Source organism: Meriones unguiculatus, chromosome 17, assembly GCF_030254825.1.
Source record: "Meriones unguiculatus strain TT.TT164.6M chromosome 17, Bangor_MerUng_6.1, whole genome shotgun sequence".
Classification (NCBI taxonomy): Eukaryota; Metazoa; Chordata; class Mammalia; order Rodentia; family Muridae; genus Meriones; species Meriones unguiculatus.
In genome coordinates this window covers 38,877,244-38,894,808 of record NC_083364.1, presented here as the reverse complement: position 1 = coordinate 38,894,808, position 17,565 = coordinate 38,877,244, and the positions used below count along the sequence as shown (strand labels likewise).

The following is a 17,565-nucleotide window of genomic DNA, read 5'->3' as shown; positions in this document are numbered from 1 at the left end:
TTAGATGTCTGCTGTGCACTGGGTGCAAGAGATAGGAAAGCCAGAGGGGGCCCCTGTCTGCAGAGAGCTGGCTGCCTGGGGAGGCAGACGGTGAAATGTTCCACCCAATGTTCTGCAGACAGACTTCTGCTCCTTCCCTCGCTCCCGCTTCAGCACATTTCCTGACAGATGTGCTCCATCCTTCAGTGCTCTCCTGAAAGTAGTCCCCCAGTGGTATGTGGCATGAGTGCTCCTTAGGACGGGTTTATAGTGACACTCCCCTATTTTCAGCCCAGCTGTACCCCCACTTCAAAGCTGTGGCTCCTGTCACCAAGGTGATTTTTTTTTTTCCTAGCTCCTGCAATTGTGCTGACTTCTCTTTTCTTTCCTGTTGTCATTTCAGTGAATTACACGTTCCAAACAAACAGACAAAGCTCCTTTGTGGTTTTAGGGTAGTCTCTAAACTGGAAGCTTCTCAGGCTCTTCCTTAATACCCTGCCAAGACGTAGCTTCTGCCTCTCATGTTGTTGAGTTTTCTCCCTGCCACTCCCTAGAGGGAATAACATCATCTCATATGGTCTCAAGTCGTTTTTTTTTCTTTCATAGCAGACACAAACAAGAGCACTATATCTCCCTTTTTTATACAAGAGCTAGTAGATGATAGGTTGCTATGCACATCTCCAGTAATCTGCCCATGCTGCTGTGTAAAGAATACTCATTCCTCAGCGCTCAGCCTCTACTGACAGAGGTGGTTCACGGTGTACCTAACCTGCCCCTACTGAATGCATACTGACTGGCGCCTAGTCTCTGCGTGACAAATCGCCTGCCATAGATATCTTTTTAAAATTCACTTATCATTTTTAAATAGAGCTTCGGCTGGCCTGGGACTTGCTATGCAGACCCGGCTGGCCTCCAATTCCTAAGAGAAATCTGTCCCTCTTTGCTGGGCTCAAAGGCATGCGCTACCACAGCCAGCTGCTATAGAGATTTACTTGGAAGATGAATTCCCTAATGTAACCGGTTTAAGGGTTCGTGGCTAGATTTCATGGAACTAGTATCTGGCTGCTGATTTCCCAACGCTTGAATTCGCCACCATTGCCATCTTGTTAGAGAATTTGGGGAATCACAGCCTGTGTCCCAAGTCAGGTCCCACCTCCCATCCTCAATAAGCCAATTAAAGAGCCAAATTAAAAGTGGAACCCAGCAGGGTGTGGTGGTGCACGCCTTTGATCTCCGCACTCAGAGCATGCAGAGTCAGGCAGATCTCTTTGAGTTCGAGGCCAGCCTGGAGTACGTAGCAAGTTCCAGGACAGCACTGGCTACATAGTGAGACTCGGCCTTAAAAAAAAAAAAGTAAGAAAAGAGAGACTTTCTTTTTTTCAATGTGGCCCCATTGGGAACATAGGGATTCAGCAAATCTTCCCCAGAGGCCATCTTTGGGGTTCTGATGTGAGATGAATGGTTGAATAGAGGGCCAAGGATACTTGTAAATGGTCCTTTTCAGAGTGTGGTCCTGCCTACTGTTGACCTGTCATCATCTGAACTTCAGTCCATACTGTAGGACTGTGTGGAATCTCTTTCAGGGAGATCAAGTCTCCCTCCGACTAGTACCCTTCCTTTCCCAGATCCCAGGGACATCCTTGAGTCTTGAGGGTTCCACCGTTTCAAGTCTGGTAGTCAGATAGACTCAAGTGTCTTTTTAGGAATCTTCACTTTTGCCAGCTCAGTTCCAGTCTGACACTGGGTAAACACGGACCAAAGGCTTTGCTGCTTCCTGTGTCTTGAGACCCGTGAGACTGAGGCTTCCCAGCACCTGGAGCTCAGTCCACGGAGTCAGCATGGGCTCCGTAGACTCCGAGCCCAGCCCCTGCTTCTGCGGGACTGGGAGATGGCAGGTCCTGCTGTGTGAGCCACGTTACTCGGTGATTAATTCTCCAGCCCTGGCTGCTTGAACTCTAAAATGTTCCCTGCTGGAGGTGCCTACAGGCAGGGAACATTAGTCGTCTGTTCACATTTATCACCCGAAGGGTCTTCTCCAAGCTGCAGTTAAGGGGTTTTGGCAAAGGTGCTTGACAGTAAAAGCAGCAGGGATCTTATGTCACCAACCATCACGTCCTGGGTAGGAAGTGGGTACCTGAGGAGCCTTCCCTCCCCGTAGTACTAGGGGCTATGGACACCGGTGTGTGGTTCTCTACAGAGCGAACAGGTCCTGAAGGAGCAGGCAGCTGCTGGAGTTTCGCAGCTGTTGAGTGATGACGTTGATGAGGGCTTTGGGAGCGCCAGCCGCTCTGTTCTTGGCCTCTGGAAGGAATTAGTAAGGTAGTCCAGATCCTGGCAATGTGCATACCACTGGCCTGGTTTCCCTCAGGCTCAGTGGTCACTCCACGCCACCGCTGTTCCTTCTCACCGGCTTCCTGGACGTTCGTAATACCTTGAAAACGCTGGCAAGCCCTCCAGTTGCTGGGAAAGTCAGATTTCCTGAGGTGTCTTAGAAAGCTGGAGCAAACAGCTGCCATGCTCACTGGGTGACAGCTAAGCACCTCGGTGCTCCTCTTGAGAGAAGGTGGAGATAGGCAGGGCAGTCCCTCTCTGCCCAGGACTCTTCATCCAGGTCCCGTTTCCACTGTTGTAAAAGGCCTTGGTGTGGGGAGCTATGTGTCCAGGGGGCTGGATTTTGCAAGGGCTGTTCAGGCCCCAGGGCTTACTCTGAGCTCTGCCTGTTTTTGGTCTTCCAGTCCACAGCCACCACAGCCCCAGGTCCCCGAGACTCCCTGGGCAGATGAGGGCGGCTCCGTTTATCACCTGACCGATGAAGACTTTGACCAGTTTGTGAAGGAGCACTCCTCTGTCCTCGTCATGTTCCATGCCCCATGTGAGTGGAACTCTGCTGCCCCTACCTCCCCCTTCCTCAGCGTAGGACACCACCTTGGGACTGACTGGCCAGGGGACAGAGCAGGAAGTAGTGCGGTGCCTAGCCTCAGCTCATGTGCCCGCCCTGTACGTATCTCCATCAGAAGTGCACAAAAGTCCTGATTGGGCCACAAGTGTCCCTCAGGAGACCTCGGTGAAGCTGCGTCCTCCGCAGGCCTGAGTGTCTTCCTCACGCCAGCAATGGCTAAGGAGTCACACTGGGTATGTTCTTAGATCCTTACTACAGCAGAACAGGCCCTTCACTTACCTAGGGTGGGAACCAAGGTACAGAGAGGGCCTGCCCTTTCTTGATGGCTGAATAGGCAGTGGGGCCAGCATCTAGAGTGTCCTCCCCCCCCCCCCCCGCTGCTTCACCTATGTTCAGTCTCACACCGAGATGACCACAGAGGATCACGGGCCCTGGTGTTCTCAAGAGTGCCTGGAAGGCATGGAGCTTACCCTGTTTCTGAGCCCGTGTCCTCCCTGTGCTATGGAGAACCAAAAAGGTTGACTAGGTGGCTTCGGGAGAAGAGGGCTGCTCCTGGAAAGGGAGAGCAAGGTTATGGGAGAGTAAAGGATGGCTGCTCTGCATGGAGCTTCCAGTGGCTTCTGGGAAAGGCCAGGCCGCTCCCAAGAGGAGATGAGCTGAATGGCCCGGGACAAGGATGCACATGAGAGGTGCTCAGTTCTCACAGCCTTCTGCTACCACCAGTGATTATGAGTGTGTTCTCCAGAGGAGGGGGATACGAGGTTGATTAACCCTGTGTGCTGGAGGCCCTCAGGCCCGCAGAGCGGCGGCCTCAGGAAGGGCTGCCTTCCATCTTAACTGCAGTGCCATCCAGTGCGTGTGATTTATAAGATTGTCACACATGGCCCCACTGCTTGGAGTCTTATGCTGCTTCAGTCTTTGGTGGCCACAGAATGGGGATTGGCAGGGTGGGAGGGTCCGGCATGCCAGGTTCTACTAGCCTGATCCCTTGGGGAGCTGCTACTATGAATTCCCCTAACATTTTCTCCCTCTTAAAAGTGCCAGATTCTTGAGAATCCAGAAGAAAACCATTTCCTGTAGTTTTGTTTCTAATCCTAGAAAATAGGCAAAAGGCTCAGAAGCATCCCCCCCCCAGGAGTCTTTAGATTTGTGGTCTTATGTGACCCTGTTGATTAAGGACAGTGTCAGAAGAGCAGAGGAAGATGGCATGCATCTGTGTGAGTCTGAGGCCAGCCTAGGGTGCAGAGTGAGACCTTATCTCGAAAAAGAAAGCAAAGATTAATGACGGCCTGTGGCCTATGCTGTCCTCTAGGCCGGAATAGGGGGCTGGGTGGGTTGGGAGGCTTAGTAAAAAGGTATTCCCAAAGTTAGCAGTACCTTAGAGACAAACATGGCCTGGATACCCACCCCTCAAGCTAAATTATGCTTTCCTGGACTGTCTCAAAATGGAGGATGGAAGCAAGACTTGCAGGGGGGGTATTCTGTTGGATTCAGAGCTGAAGTCACCCTGCTTGCATCCTCAGCCCAGCTATAAAGGCAGATGCTCCAGTATTTTCTCCTTTACATACCTATTCTTCTGGTCAGTTGGATGCTCAGTCACACCCTGTCCATTCATGGGTCAGGATATGTGTTCGTCTCTACTTTCCTGCAGAGTGCGGGGTTCAGGAGACAGCGCGAGGTTCGTTTCTGCATGAGCTGCCTGCTGATGTCCCCTTCGATGGCAGTGGCTCTGCTTTAAATAGTATGCTCTCTAGACCTTCTTTTCCTCAACAGGAGCCGTGCCTTTCAGCTTGGGAAGGGCTGAGGCCTCAGGGGTAAAGGGCAATCAGAGCTCAGGGTGGGATTCACGGGGAACACTCTTAGCTGCTTGGCTTTGAACTTCCAGTCGGAGTATTCCCAAAGCCCCCGGCAAGAGGCTCGAGGCCTGCAGAGCGATTCTGGGTTTTTCCTGTAAAGAGAGGGTGACTCCTGAAAGTCAGTAGTATTTCAGGTGTCAGTGTCAGGCCACTTGGAGAGTGGCTGGGAAGCAAACCCTCTCAAAGACTCAGGAAAACAGAACTAGAATCCATCAGCATAGCAAAGCACAGACTCTGCTGAGGATGGCCGGCCATGCTCGGCTTGGTTCCTGGGCAAGAGTTACTGAGTCAGAGAGTGAGCGTGACTTTCTTTTAGGGAGACATTCAACAAGTGAACTGCTGTTCTGACTGTGATGGGGAGAACAGAACAGGACGGTGGCACCTGGGGAAGGTGTCCTTATCCAGCCTCGTGGCTGGGCCTGTCTAGAGAGTATATGCTTCATTGTAATGAGCATCTATCTAAAACGCAAGCTGTGAGCATCAGGACAGACTCTCAGAGTTGCAAGGTTTATTGTTGGGTAAAGAAGAGCCAGCCAGGACTGGAGAGATGGCTCAGAGGTTAAGAGCACTAGCTACTCTTCCAGAGGTCCTGAATTCAATTCCCAACAACCACATGGTGGCTCATAACCATCTATAATGAGATCTGGTGCTCTCTGCTGGCATGCAGACAGAACACTATATATGTAATAAAGTAAATCTAAAATACAAAAACAAAAAACAACTAGCTGAAAGAGTTGACTTCTTCCTTAAGATTTTTAAAATAGCCGAGACAGAAGGAATAGGGCTTAAACTAAAAAAATAAATAAATAAACAAATTTATATTTAATGGCTCTTGGCAGTTTAGGGATATATGGGGAAGAAGGGTCCGCTTATTCCAGCTGGCTCCCTGTAAGACCCACAGTTTTTCTGTGCATTGTTATTGCGGTAAGTGCTGAGACAGTGGTTTCTGTCCTGGTCAGCCTTTGAATGGCCAAGGAGAGAAAGCCTTCAGCTTTCCTCTCGACCTAGGCCTACCCAGGCGGGAGCTCCTGGCAACTGTAAGCTGCCAGGACACATCGTGTGTTTGGTGCCTGCTGCTTTCTCAGGGTACCCGTGGCCCTGCTCCTGGGCGCCCAGAGGGGGAGGACTATGGGCCCTGGTTGTTGTATATTGTCAGTGCCCTGTAGTTGGACTGACCGTGAAACCTCTCTTTGCCCCAGCTTCTTCCTTCTGCCTCAGCTTGCCCAGTGGCTCCATGGTTTTCCTTCCCTCCCTCCCTCCCTCCCTCCCTCCCTCCCTCCCTCCCTCCTAGTAAGCCATACAGATACCCCAATTCAGCTGATGCCTGCATAGTCCTTGGAAGGGCGGGGTTAGGCTGCACCTGTCAAGACTCTCTGTGTAGCCTAGCTGTAGTCACATGGCTTAGAGCCAGTCTGTCCCATGGGCCTCACTCTCCAGAGGCTAAGTTGGGCCTCCTGGGGAGGACAGGACAGATGCAGGCAAAGGGCTGAGAGGTGTAGGCTCATGGATTGTGCTGTGTGTGGCAGACCTGGCTTCGCAGCCCTAGAGTGCCCTCTCCTCCTTTATCATCGAAGCCTTGCACCTGACCTCCCTCGGGCTTCCATGAAGGGCTTGGCATGAATGCTGCACGTGGAGGCCTGTAGCTGTAGTCCCACTCCAGCCCCTCGGGACAAAAGCAGGGTCTACATGTAAAAGGCATGCCCCACAGATACTGGCTGTTGCCACACTCCAGTGCCCTTCGTTTATTTCTGCCACAATCTGTATAAGAAATCAGGTGGCTGTCATTCACCTCTCCCTGTTGTTCTCCCCTTTCTTCCTTTTTTCTTCCTCCCTTCTTTATTTTTTCCTTTCTCTTCCTCTTCCTCTTCGTACTCCTCCTTGTCCTTCTTCCTCTCCTCCTTTTCTTCTTCTTTTTAAAGACAGAGCCTCTAGCCCAAGCTAGCACCAAACTTCCAATACAGTCAAGGAAGACCTTGAACCTCTGATCCTCCTTTCTCCATCTCTCAAGTGCTGAGGCTACAGGAGGCCTATGCAACCATGCCCAGTTTTGTGGTTCGTAGGTTTCAAACCCAGGGCTTTCTGTATGCCAGTTAAGCACTCTCCTAAGCAAGCCTCATCTCCCAGCCCCTTTGTTGATTTCTGTGCTTCTCCTGGAATGCCTGAGGGAAAGTACCTCCACAGCAGGAAGAAATAAAAGTGACCAAGAAAAAAAAAACCTACTTCCTGTCCATTTCCAGAGGTAACCACTCCATTTGGAGGCATCATTTTGCTAATATTTTCCTTTAGATTTTTTCTTTTTAAAATATTTTTTAGATATATTATATATGATGAGTGTTTTACCTGAATGCATGTATGTGCACTATATACATTCCTGGTACCTTGGGAGGCCAGAATAGGGTGTTGGATCACCTGATACTAGAGTTACAGATGGTTATGAGCTACCATGTAGGTGCTGGGAACCAGACCCAGGGCCTCTGCAAGCACAGCAAATGCTCTTCACCGCTGAGTTGTATTTCCAACCTCCTTTCCCTTGCTTATAACTTCTTCAAGTTAATTACAGTAGAACTGGCCCCTTTGTCAACACGTGTATAGATTAGTCTACCCATCATGCCCTGAAAACCTTCCTACTGCTGTCTGTTCTTTCCTAATTGTACAAATCATTTAAGAATAATGGTAATGCCTTTGTTGTTGTTGCTGCTGCTGCTGCTGCTGCTGCTGCTGGCAAAGCTAAGTTCAAGAGCTGCATAAGAATACAACAGTGGGAAAATTGCAAACAGTGGGAAGCCCCCTCTCCCAGACCCCCTCTCCACTGCAGGGCTGGACACTACCAATGTCCGCATCACCACCTCTTTCTCCAATGCTTCACCCACATCCTGGGAACTTTCATTTTCTTTTCGTCTTCTTTTCCAATCTTAATACCCGTAGGAACGCTCTTTATCCATTTTTCTGTGATTTGACTTCCTTTACTGATCAGTGGGTTGTGATGTTTTCACGTAGATAAAAGTGTTGACATATACATCTAAGCACTGCACCGTGTGTTATAATTTGGAGGTGCCATATATCTTAAACAAATCCCCTGCTGATGGACAATTGTCCTCAAGCTTCCACTGTTCAGACAGTACAGGAGACATTTTCTAGGTGGCCGTGTCTAAGTCTTTAGGATTCATTGCCAAAGTGGAGTTGCTTGCCGTGGGGTGGACTCGTTGTTCTGGAACAGTGAGTCTCTAGGTGTTTTACTGTACCAGATGTGTTTTTCTGTACCTTTCCATGTGTGGCAGAGTCAGAACCCTGGCAACCTTAAGGTTCTGGTTTGTGGTGGTTTGAATGAGGATATCCTCTCAACCTGGTCCCCAGTTGATAGGTTTACGAGGTATGGGCTTTCTAGAGGAAGTGTGTCCCTGGAGGTGGGCTCTGAGGTTTTAAAAGCCACCTGCCATTTCCAGTCTTCTCATTGCTTCCTGCTTGTGGTTTGAGAGCTGAGCGCTCTTCCAGCTCACGTCCTCACCTTGCTGATGAAGGACTCTAACCGTCTAGAACCGTAAGCCCAAATAAGCCTTTCCTTCCAGAGGCTGCCTTGGTCATGGTGTCTTACCACAGCGACAGAGAAGCAGCCAAGACACAGTGTGAATCCAAAACATCCCTCACAACCTCATGTTTCGAATGTTTATTCCGCAACTGATGACACTGTTTGGGGGTGCTGTGGAACCTCTAGGAGGATGGGTGTAGCAGTTAGAAACAAGCTACTGAGGGTGAGCCCTTGAAAGTTGTCACCAGGCCCTTCATTCTGGCCTTACCCTGTGCATCCTGGTCTACCATGATGTGAACAGCCTCCTTCCCACATTCCCACCGCTGTCAGTGAAGCCGTTCTACCACGCCTTCCGTGCCACAGTGGGCCAAAATTCCTGAAAACCACAAACCCAAAGAAACCTTACCTCAAGCCGGGCGTGGTGGCGCATGCTTGTCATCCCAGCCCTCAGTAAGGCAGAGGCAGGTGGATAGATGTGAGTTCCAAGCAAGCCTACTTTATAAAGTGGGTCCAGGACAGCCAAGGCTGCACAGAGAAACCTTGTCTCAAAAACACCAGTGCAGTAGAAGTAACGGATACACTGTTGGCCTTTGCTTTCCCTACTAAACTGAACAACTGGCAACTTGCCTGCAGCTCTCCTAGTGCTGAAGGAACTAAACTTCCTCTCATGAGGTAACCTCCTGTACCAGCCAGCTTTCATCACTGAGAACATTACTGAGAAAAGCAGAGTAAAAGGAGGGGAGACTGACTTACTTTCAGCTAATGGTTTCAGTGGTGTCAGTCCATGGTCACATAGCCCTGTTGCCTGTGGGCCTTCGTCAGTGTTAGGCCCAGCAGGAGCCTAATTTTCAGAAACGATGAAGAGAACTCAGGAGACCAGATCTCATAGATGCAAAATGGCAAGAGGTTTATTTTAACCATTGCGCAAAGGGGTCACCCCTGCTGGTCAGCAAAGAGTGGCCCTGGGAGACAAAGGCCTTGGGTTTTTAAAGTACAAGGCACGGGAATTTTGAGTTTGCAGTCTTGGCAATTCAGGATTGGATGAGGAAGCTATAAAGTAAAATAATTGGTTAGTTTTAGGTGCTCAAGCTTGACCAGTCTTGCCAAGTGTGGATGCGGCTGCAATTAAAGGTGGGGGTGGGGGTGATTAGCTCATCCTTGAAGATCGGGGCTGTGGGCTTTTGGTTGGAGGTCAGGGGCTATTCAGAAGAAGGATTGAGGCCATCTAGGTTGATTGCTAAGAAACACGATCTCGAAGACAAGGGTCTGGTCATTCTTTTTGCTGAGTGAAGGTCATTGCTTGCTCGCTTTTTTTATATCTGTCCTCACAGATGGCCAGGGTCACATTCCTTCGTTCTCTGGAAAGGTACTAAGAGGCTTTAGCTTAACCTCGGCCTAAAACTAAAAAATATAGGCTTTAGAAGACATATAGGTTACAAAGTCTGATCCTTTCAGTCAGAGCAGAACATCATGGCAGGTGGAGGAGGCTGAGGTACTGAGAGAAAGCAGAGAAAGGGAGGGATTATACCTCCAGAGACCTTCCTTCCTCCTGGCAGATCCCATCTCCAGAGGTTTCTATACCTCCCGACACCATCCGTTGGGCACGTAAACTTTTAGGGAGTCATTTGAGAGCTAAACCAGTGCTCCAGGCTTTTCAGTTTCTCCGATGAAAGCAACCTGATCATACCCTATATCCACTTCTCACTAGGCTGTCTTTTTCCTTTTACCAAGAGTTCTCTCATTGTGGGTCTTAATCTGCATCTGTTTGGGTGTTTCCTCTACATCTCTGCTGCTTACCCTTAGTCCGTGGCTTGCTTTAACCTTGCTTGTGGGGGCCTCTCCTTACACAAAGCTTTACGTTTTCATAGCCACACTGTAGTATTTGCTGAGCAACTGCTATGAACCAGGTGTCATCTAGACACTTTCTCATATACTACTTCATCCGTATGACAAATCCTGTAAGGTCAATATCATTAGTCCCATTTTATGAAAAGGAAGGCCAGTGGACCAACAGGCCAGTGCACTTGCCAAAAGTCATATGGCCAAACCAGTGCAGTCAGAATTAAAGTTAACCCAGGTGATCCTGGAAGCCACATCCCAGCACTGAGGTTCTGGGAGTCTGCCTTTCCCATCATCATCACTGCTGGCTTGTGTTTTGCTCCTGAAGCCCTCCCCTAGCCCCCCTACCAGAATGTGTCAACACTGTCAACAGTGTGTCTTTGTTGTAACATTTGTTTTCCATTTCATTTTCTTCCTCTAAACTTTTCATTTCTTGTGTCAGGTGAAAGGACTTTATCTTTAGTTTTTTGGGGGTTTTGTTTTGTTTTGTTTTAATGTATACATTGTCTTCTTGATATTTTCTTACAATACTGAAAACACCTTTTTGTACATGCTTTTGGTGGCCACCTAATGTTCCATCACTGTAAATTGCATAACCAGCGACATAATGTTGAGACTTGGAGTTGTTTACTGAATTCCCCATTATAAATCACACCGCCTAGAACACTTTCATGCATAAATATTTATCCACATGTCAGATTATTTCCTCAGGATTGAAACCTGCAAATAAAAATTTTAAAGCTTGTTATCAGCATTTTACGATAACATAAAAGATGGAATGAAGGGATGAAGGGCTGTGAGAAATAGAAGCATCCGTCAGGGTACGTGACTCAGTCCCGAGGGGTCAGTGGTTCAGCTTGATGGTACCCAAACATCAGTGATGTTGCTGGCATTAGTAGGAAACTCACTGAACTGAGCCACTGGGACGTTTTACAGATGAATTTGACCTCCTGTAAAATTCTGTTTTCAGCATCCAGGAAAGCTCACGACTAGTCTATAATACAGTTGTCAGTAGAGGTGAAGAGGAGTTTAAGGGCTTTGGGGGTGACAGGAGGCTAACATTCCTGGAGCCAGAGGAGAATGGGATAAGAGGTGTTTGTGTGAGACCTCGGTAGATCACAGAGGTAGTGGCAAGCACACTTACACCAATGATAAAAACCCAACAAGGAAGTCTGGCCATAAAACTTAATGGCCTGTCATATCACAGTGAGGACACTAACGCAGCAGGCCAGAGTCCTGTTCCCCACATCTATCACTTCTCTGACTGTCCTGCATCTCACAAAGCTGGATGACACCCAGAAAGCAAGGCCCGGGGAGGTTGGGACTTGGAGTAACTGTCACAGGCACTACGTTTCACCACAGCGCCCCTAAATGGATGTTGTTAAGGAGGAAGGCGTTAGCCAGACCTTTCCAGGACCCCTCATTCTAAACTGACTCATTATTACCCACTCTTGACATCTCATTTGGAGTGCAGAAGGAAAGATGCTAAAACGGGAAACCTTAGTGATTTGTCGTGAGCTCTGTCATAGGTACGAGAAGTGCTAGCCCAGCGTCCAGAAGGCTGGAGATCCCTGAAGACACTGTCAGGGCTGGGAAGGGGCTGCAGTGCTCTGTGGTATTGAGGAGGGAATGTGTGTGCACAGTGAGTAGCTTGACCACCAACTTTGCCAAGAAGGGGTGTTCAGTCACTTCAGCGATGATGATCTGTGCCCTTGGCTATAAAGCATTTCATTTGGTTAAGCCTTTTTTTTGTTAGTTTTCTATCCTCATGCCAAAATAACTGAGATAATCAACTTAAAAACTGAGGAGGAGAGGCAAGCCAGGCAGTGGTTGACACACACCTTTAATCCAGCAATTGGGAGGCAGAGGCAGGAGGATCTGAGTTCGAGACCAGCCTGGTCTACAGAGTCAGTTCCAGGACAGCCCAGGGCTGCATAGGGAAACCTTGTCTCAGAAAAAAAAAAGTAAATAAACTCTGGAGAGGCCTATTTTGGCTCACAATTCAGAAGTTTCTGTCCATGATCCTTTGTCCCCATTACTTTGAGGCCAGTAGTTCTCAACCCCTTTGGGGGGGGGGGGCGGGTCATATCAGATATGATTCATAACAGTAGCAAATTTTCAGTTATGGAGTAGCAATGAAAATAATTTTATGGTTGGGGGTCAGCACAACGTGAGGAACTGTATTAAAGGGTCGCAGGTTAGGCAGGTTGAGAACCACCGTGTTAGGCTGTGGTGAGGCGGAACATGGCGGTCGGAGCGTGTGGTGGAGCTGGCTGCCTTCCTCGTGGCTGGCTAGGAAACAGAGAGGAAGAGGAATGGGCTGCAGTCCAGTGTCCCTTTTAAGGGCACATCTCCAGAGATCTAACTTGTAGCTTCCCCACATCCTAGGCCCCACATCCTAAAGGTTTCACCACTGTGTGACAGTAGCACAGACCGGGGCCTAGACCCATGTAGACCTTTGGGGGACACTTATCCTTGCTATAGTATAGTACTTTGGTACAGAGGTGTAAACTTGAACAGTACAGCCTTGAGGCTCGCTTTCAAAAAAAAAAATGTGTGGAGCTTGACATCAAGAGTGAACCAGATAAACAGCTGGTTCATACAGGCTCCTGCCTGAATGAGAATTTACGTTACAGCTGAGCTGGCAGGGTGCATTGGGTAAAACTAGAAGGAAATGCTGGCTGTTAGAAGAGAGAACGATGGGGTGAGGCCCCTTCCGGTTGAGAGGAGAAGATTGAATTTGAGCAGAAGCACCAGGAGAAGTTGGTAGGGGTGGGGTGGGGTGCGTTGCAACAAGGTGGGGCTGGACGGGACATGCGTCATTAGTATTTGAGGTGGAGCAGGAATGCAGTCAAGGGTCCTGAAGTAGAAGTAAGCCTGACGTGACTGTAGCGTAAAAGCTGAGGCTGGAGGGCCGGTGGGAGACAAGATGGCACGGGGGCTTATGGTTATGATTAAGGAGTTTAGATTTTATTCTACCACCTGTGGCAGGAAGCCCTTGGAAAGTTTTAAGCAAGGGGATGTGATAAGATTTATATGGTGAAGAGACCCTGGCTGCTCATAAATATCGGGAGATAGCACGGGCAACCTAAGATTAAGTGCCGGGGGAATACCTGAATAAGAAGTGTTTTATGACTAGAAGAAAAAAAAAACAGCTCGATCTATGGGACTCAGGTCAACTGGAAGGACTCAGAGGAGGGCCCAAACCAGCTCAGAACACAAGGGTGGTCTGGGGGCGATGCTGTCCTCAATGAGGCCTTACCCATCAGGGCGTGGGCTGTGATAAAGAGAGGCAGGTGGTGGTGAATCTGGGGGGACTTACCATTCCTAGATCGACAAACTCTGACTGAAATGGACCAGCTGATCTGTCATGTGTCTCGTGGGGGTGCCGGGGCAGTTTTTAATAGCTGTGTACAGAAAACCAGCTCCTCCCTGCTCTGCCCTGAAAGACTGGGCTGGACGTGCAGGAGAGAGCCGTGCATGCGAGCAGAAGAATGTAGAGGTTTTCAGCCATCCCCATGCCCGGCGCAGACACTGTGGGTCATGGGCTGATCACCACCCCTCCTTGCAGTGAGCCAGTTCTCCGTCCCTGAGCTTGCCTCTGGCCCTCTGTTGATAGAACCTGGCAGGTGGTATAGAGCCCATTTTCCACCCCAGCAGGACAGTGGCATCAAAGGACAGAAACCCGATAAAGGCATGAAGGTAGTGCAAGGTGAACTCCTTGTCCTCAAGGAGCCTGCTGCCTCAGCTGGGGCGTTTAGAAAGAGATGGTGATTTTGTTTGGAGGCTTTTTCGGTTTACGTCCACCGACCTCCCGTGCAATCCCACTGTCCAGGCCCTGCCTGTGTACACATCACACTCAGGGAACTGAGCGTTGCGGGGACCTTCTGCAAGTACAAGTTCAGGGCTTCACATCCATCACCCCCTCCTTCTCCCTAGGCCTGGGTGATGACAGGCCCAGCCTCCGAAAGCGGGAATGTCTCTGGACTTAACTTCTCTCCAAGGCTTCTTGTACAGCGTGAACTCTGTACCCTGCCAAGCGAGGGGAAGTCAGCCTCGGGCGGGAAAATGGGGCGATCTCTTTGAGCAAAGCATTAGAATTACCGGGCTGGAGATAGCCCTGTGAGGTCCCAGCAAGCACTGAAGAATTCCTTTATTTTTACCATAACCCCCCAAAGGATGTCTTCCTCTCTGTTTAGTTCAAGCAGACTTGCCTTTCAATCATAATACATTTTACACCAAGACGGTGGAACCTCCCATCGACTGTCCCTTTTGCTCCTAACTTATTAGCTAGTGTGGAAGCTTCCCTGAGTCTGGACATCTGTAAGACAGCCCACCTTTCTCCGCCTACCTCTTAGGGGAAAGGGACCACATCAGGCTCTCCTTGGCCTCCTAGCTATTTAGTCTAGGACCCGAGTTCTCCGAGCCCAGGGAGACCCTTAGAAGATCCCTTAGAAGTTACTCATGAATTTGGGAGGAGGGGCGTCGGTGGGGAAGAAGAACTTTTAGTAAGTCTTTAGCACCCGAGACTCAGCCTCCAAGGCAACCTCTCCTCCTTCCTGCCTCTGAGGTAGCTGCGAGGCCAGCCTGGAGCCCCCAGCTGAGTGCAAGATGCACATTTCTAACTGAGGGAGAGGGAGAGGGACGGGAACTAGTGCTGCCCACTCTGTATGCATCACGTAGACTCTGTCATAAAAGGGGCTTCGTGGTCATTCCTGGAGATCTGCCTGCCATCTGAACATAGAAAGGTTTATGTGCAAAAAGCAACCAGCCAACCTCCCTGTTTTAACCCAGACTTTTTGTTGTTGTTGTTTTGTTTTTTTGTTTTCAAGACAGGATTTCTCTTGTAGTCCTGGCTGTCCTGGACTTGCTTTGTAGACCAGGCTGGCCTCGAACTCACAGAGGTTTGTCTGCCTCTATGACAGCAGTAGAGGCAGGGATCAAAGGTGTACACCACCAGGCCCGGCTTAAACCCAATTCTTGAAGAAGAAGAAAAAGATAGGTGGTTTGTAATGATGCTAAGATGTTTTTTTTTGTTTTGGTTTTTTTTTTTTTCTGGAAAGTATGTTTTTATAATTCAAACTAATGATGACTTTGACACTTGTACAATTGATGGGGCTTTAGTCACATGAGCCCCGACCCTGTCGAGAAGCAACCCTGGTGACCAGAGCTCAGTGTCTCACAGGAGCCGCTGGGGACACTTTCTGGGCCAGTGGTCTTCCTTGCCTTGCTGCTGCCTTGCTGGGACCTGGGGACATCTTTGTTCTGAGGCTGTCCTTCCTCTGAAGATGGGGTCACTGTTTTCCTGCTGCGTATTTATTTGATACGTGTCCTTTCATCTGCCCCAGCAACTCTTGTTCTCTTCAGATTAATTAGGCTTGTCCTTCCTGTTGCTACCCAGGAACTACTTGCTGTGTCAATTAAAGGGTGGTTACTTTGCTTCATGTGGAGGCCCAGGGTAGAAAATGCCCTGGTCCAGAATCATGGTATATATATTCACTTAAAAGTAGACATTAGCCATAGAATAGAGGATAACCATACTAAAATCTACAGGCCTAAAGAAGCTAAACAAAGAAGGACCCCAGGGAGGATGCGTAAATCTCATTCAGAATGGTAAACAGGATAGACACCAGAAGTAGTGGAAGAAAGGGAACAGGATGGGAGCCTTCCATAGAGGTCCTCCACCCAACAGGCGTTTGAAGCAGATGCTGAGACTCACAGCCAAACTGGGTAGAGTACAGGGAGTCTCTTGAAGAAGGCAGATAGAAAGACATGGTGGAGACAGGAACTCCACAAGGAGACCAACAGGACTAAAAAATCTAAGCCCAGGGGTCCCTGCAGAGACTGATGCACCAATCAAGGACCATGCGTGGAGAGGGTCTAGGCCCCCTGCTCAGATGTACCCCATAGGCAGCTCAGTCTCCATGTGGGTCCCTGAGTAAGGGGATCAGGGGCTGTCTCTGCCTGCTTGTTGATCACTTCCCCCTGGCAATGTGGCCTTGCCAGGCCACAGAGGAAGAGGATCCAGGCAGTCCTGATGAAACTTGATAAGCTATGGGCAGATGGCAGAGGAGGAGAGCACCCCCTTTCAGTGAACTAGGGGAAGAGATAAGGGGGACGAAGGAAGGAGGGTGGGACCGGGAGGAGATGAGGGAGGGAGCTACGATATAAAATGAATAAATTGTAAAATATTTTTAAAAAATTAAAAATTAAAAAAGAAAAAGAAAAAAATGCCCAGATCCTGCCTTGGAGGAGTCAGTCTGAGTCAGGTCCAGCAGCGTGGCCCTGAAAGAGGAACAGGAAGGAGCCACAGGGACACTCTTTCTCTGTTTCATCTCCTGAAAGCACCCTGTGAACACTAAATTGTCCCAAGCCCCAGGCCACAGTTCGCTCCATCTTCAGTCTGGATGAGCCCAGGGCCTGAGACCCCCTCTTCCCTCTTGTGTTGTAGCCCAGAAGGAGTGGGAAGCTGCCTGTATAGAAGCAGCAGGATCCCGTACCTCCTTCTTGTCTGATGGGTGGCTTGTGCTCTCTGCCATAAGGCCATCTGGGAAGAGCCAGCTTGTTGGCTGCCACAGATGGCAGCTACTGCCTGAGCAAAAGTCTGTCCAGTGGAGTCACTTCCTTCACTGTCCCCAGTGCTCTGCCTAGGGGCATGGTGTTCAGTTAGGATCCTGTCAGGAAGCAGAGTGTCCACCCTGGAGCTAATTTATCCCTGTACTGCCTGGATGTGAGCTTTGTGGGGCTTTGGAGGAGACCTCCAGTCTTGGCAAGGCTTGGGTGCAGGTAGGAATGCCAGTACAATCACTCAGGTGGCTTCCAGGAAGGGAAGATGTGGGGGAGTCTCCTTTATTAATAGTGGCCCGTGACTGTCTGTCTTCCTTTTTTTTTTTTAAATCCAGAATCCCACACAATTAGCACACTCCCAAGAAGGCTGTCATATCTCAGCAGGCTAGGCTCCCTTTGAGAGCCTCCTGCCGCTGTCAAAGCCTCTTCGCCACACAGCCTCTTCAGCATCCAAAGCCAGAAAACACTTTCAATGAAAAGAAAAGTTTCTTTGAGCCCCTTACGTCACCCACACAGAGCGCCTGTTTTCTTTTAATGTCTTTAATCTTTTTTTTGCATGTTTTTGTGTGTTCTTTTGTGCACATATTCATGCCTATGTGTGTACTGTGGAGGTTAAATGACAGCTAATGGTTCTCTGGTTCTCTCCTTCTACTCTGTGGGACTCAGGGATTCAACCAAAGTCGTCAGATTTGGCAGCAAGCGCCTTTACCTACCGAGCCATCTCACTGCCCCTGCTTGCTTTTCAATGTACCAAATTCTGTCCTCCGTGACATCTGGATTCCCTTGTGTGCTTGTAAGGAAAGGGCAGGCTTTATCCCAAGGGGGTGCCATTTGGTTTGGACATAAGCGGGTCCCGTGCCTGGGCCTCACACCTTCTCCTGCAGGGATTCGGAACTTAG

General features: G+C 49.3%; 1 protein-coding gene across 1 annotated transcript in view; it reads left to right on the top strand.

Moving 5' to 3' along the window:
* The window catches only part of Pdia5 (protein disulfide isomerase family A member 5), an 86,743-nt gene that overhangs the window by 55,530 nt on the left and 13,648 nt on the right, over window positions 1-17,565 (top strand). The window contains exon 11 of the mRNA XM_060370318.1: window positions 2,715-2,851. Coding sequence (XP_060226301.1) covers window positions 2,715-2,851 — 137 coding nt within the window. The remainder of the gene's footprint in view (window positions 1-2,714; window positions 2,852-17,565) is intronic.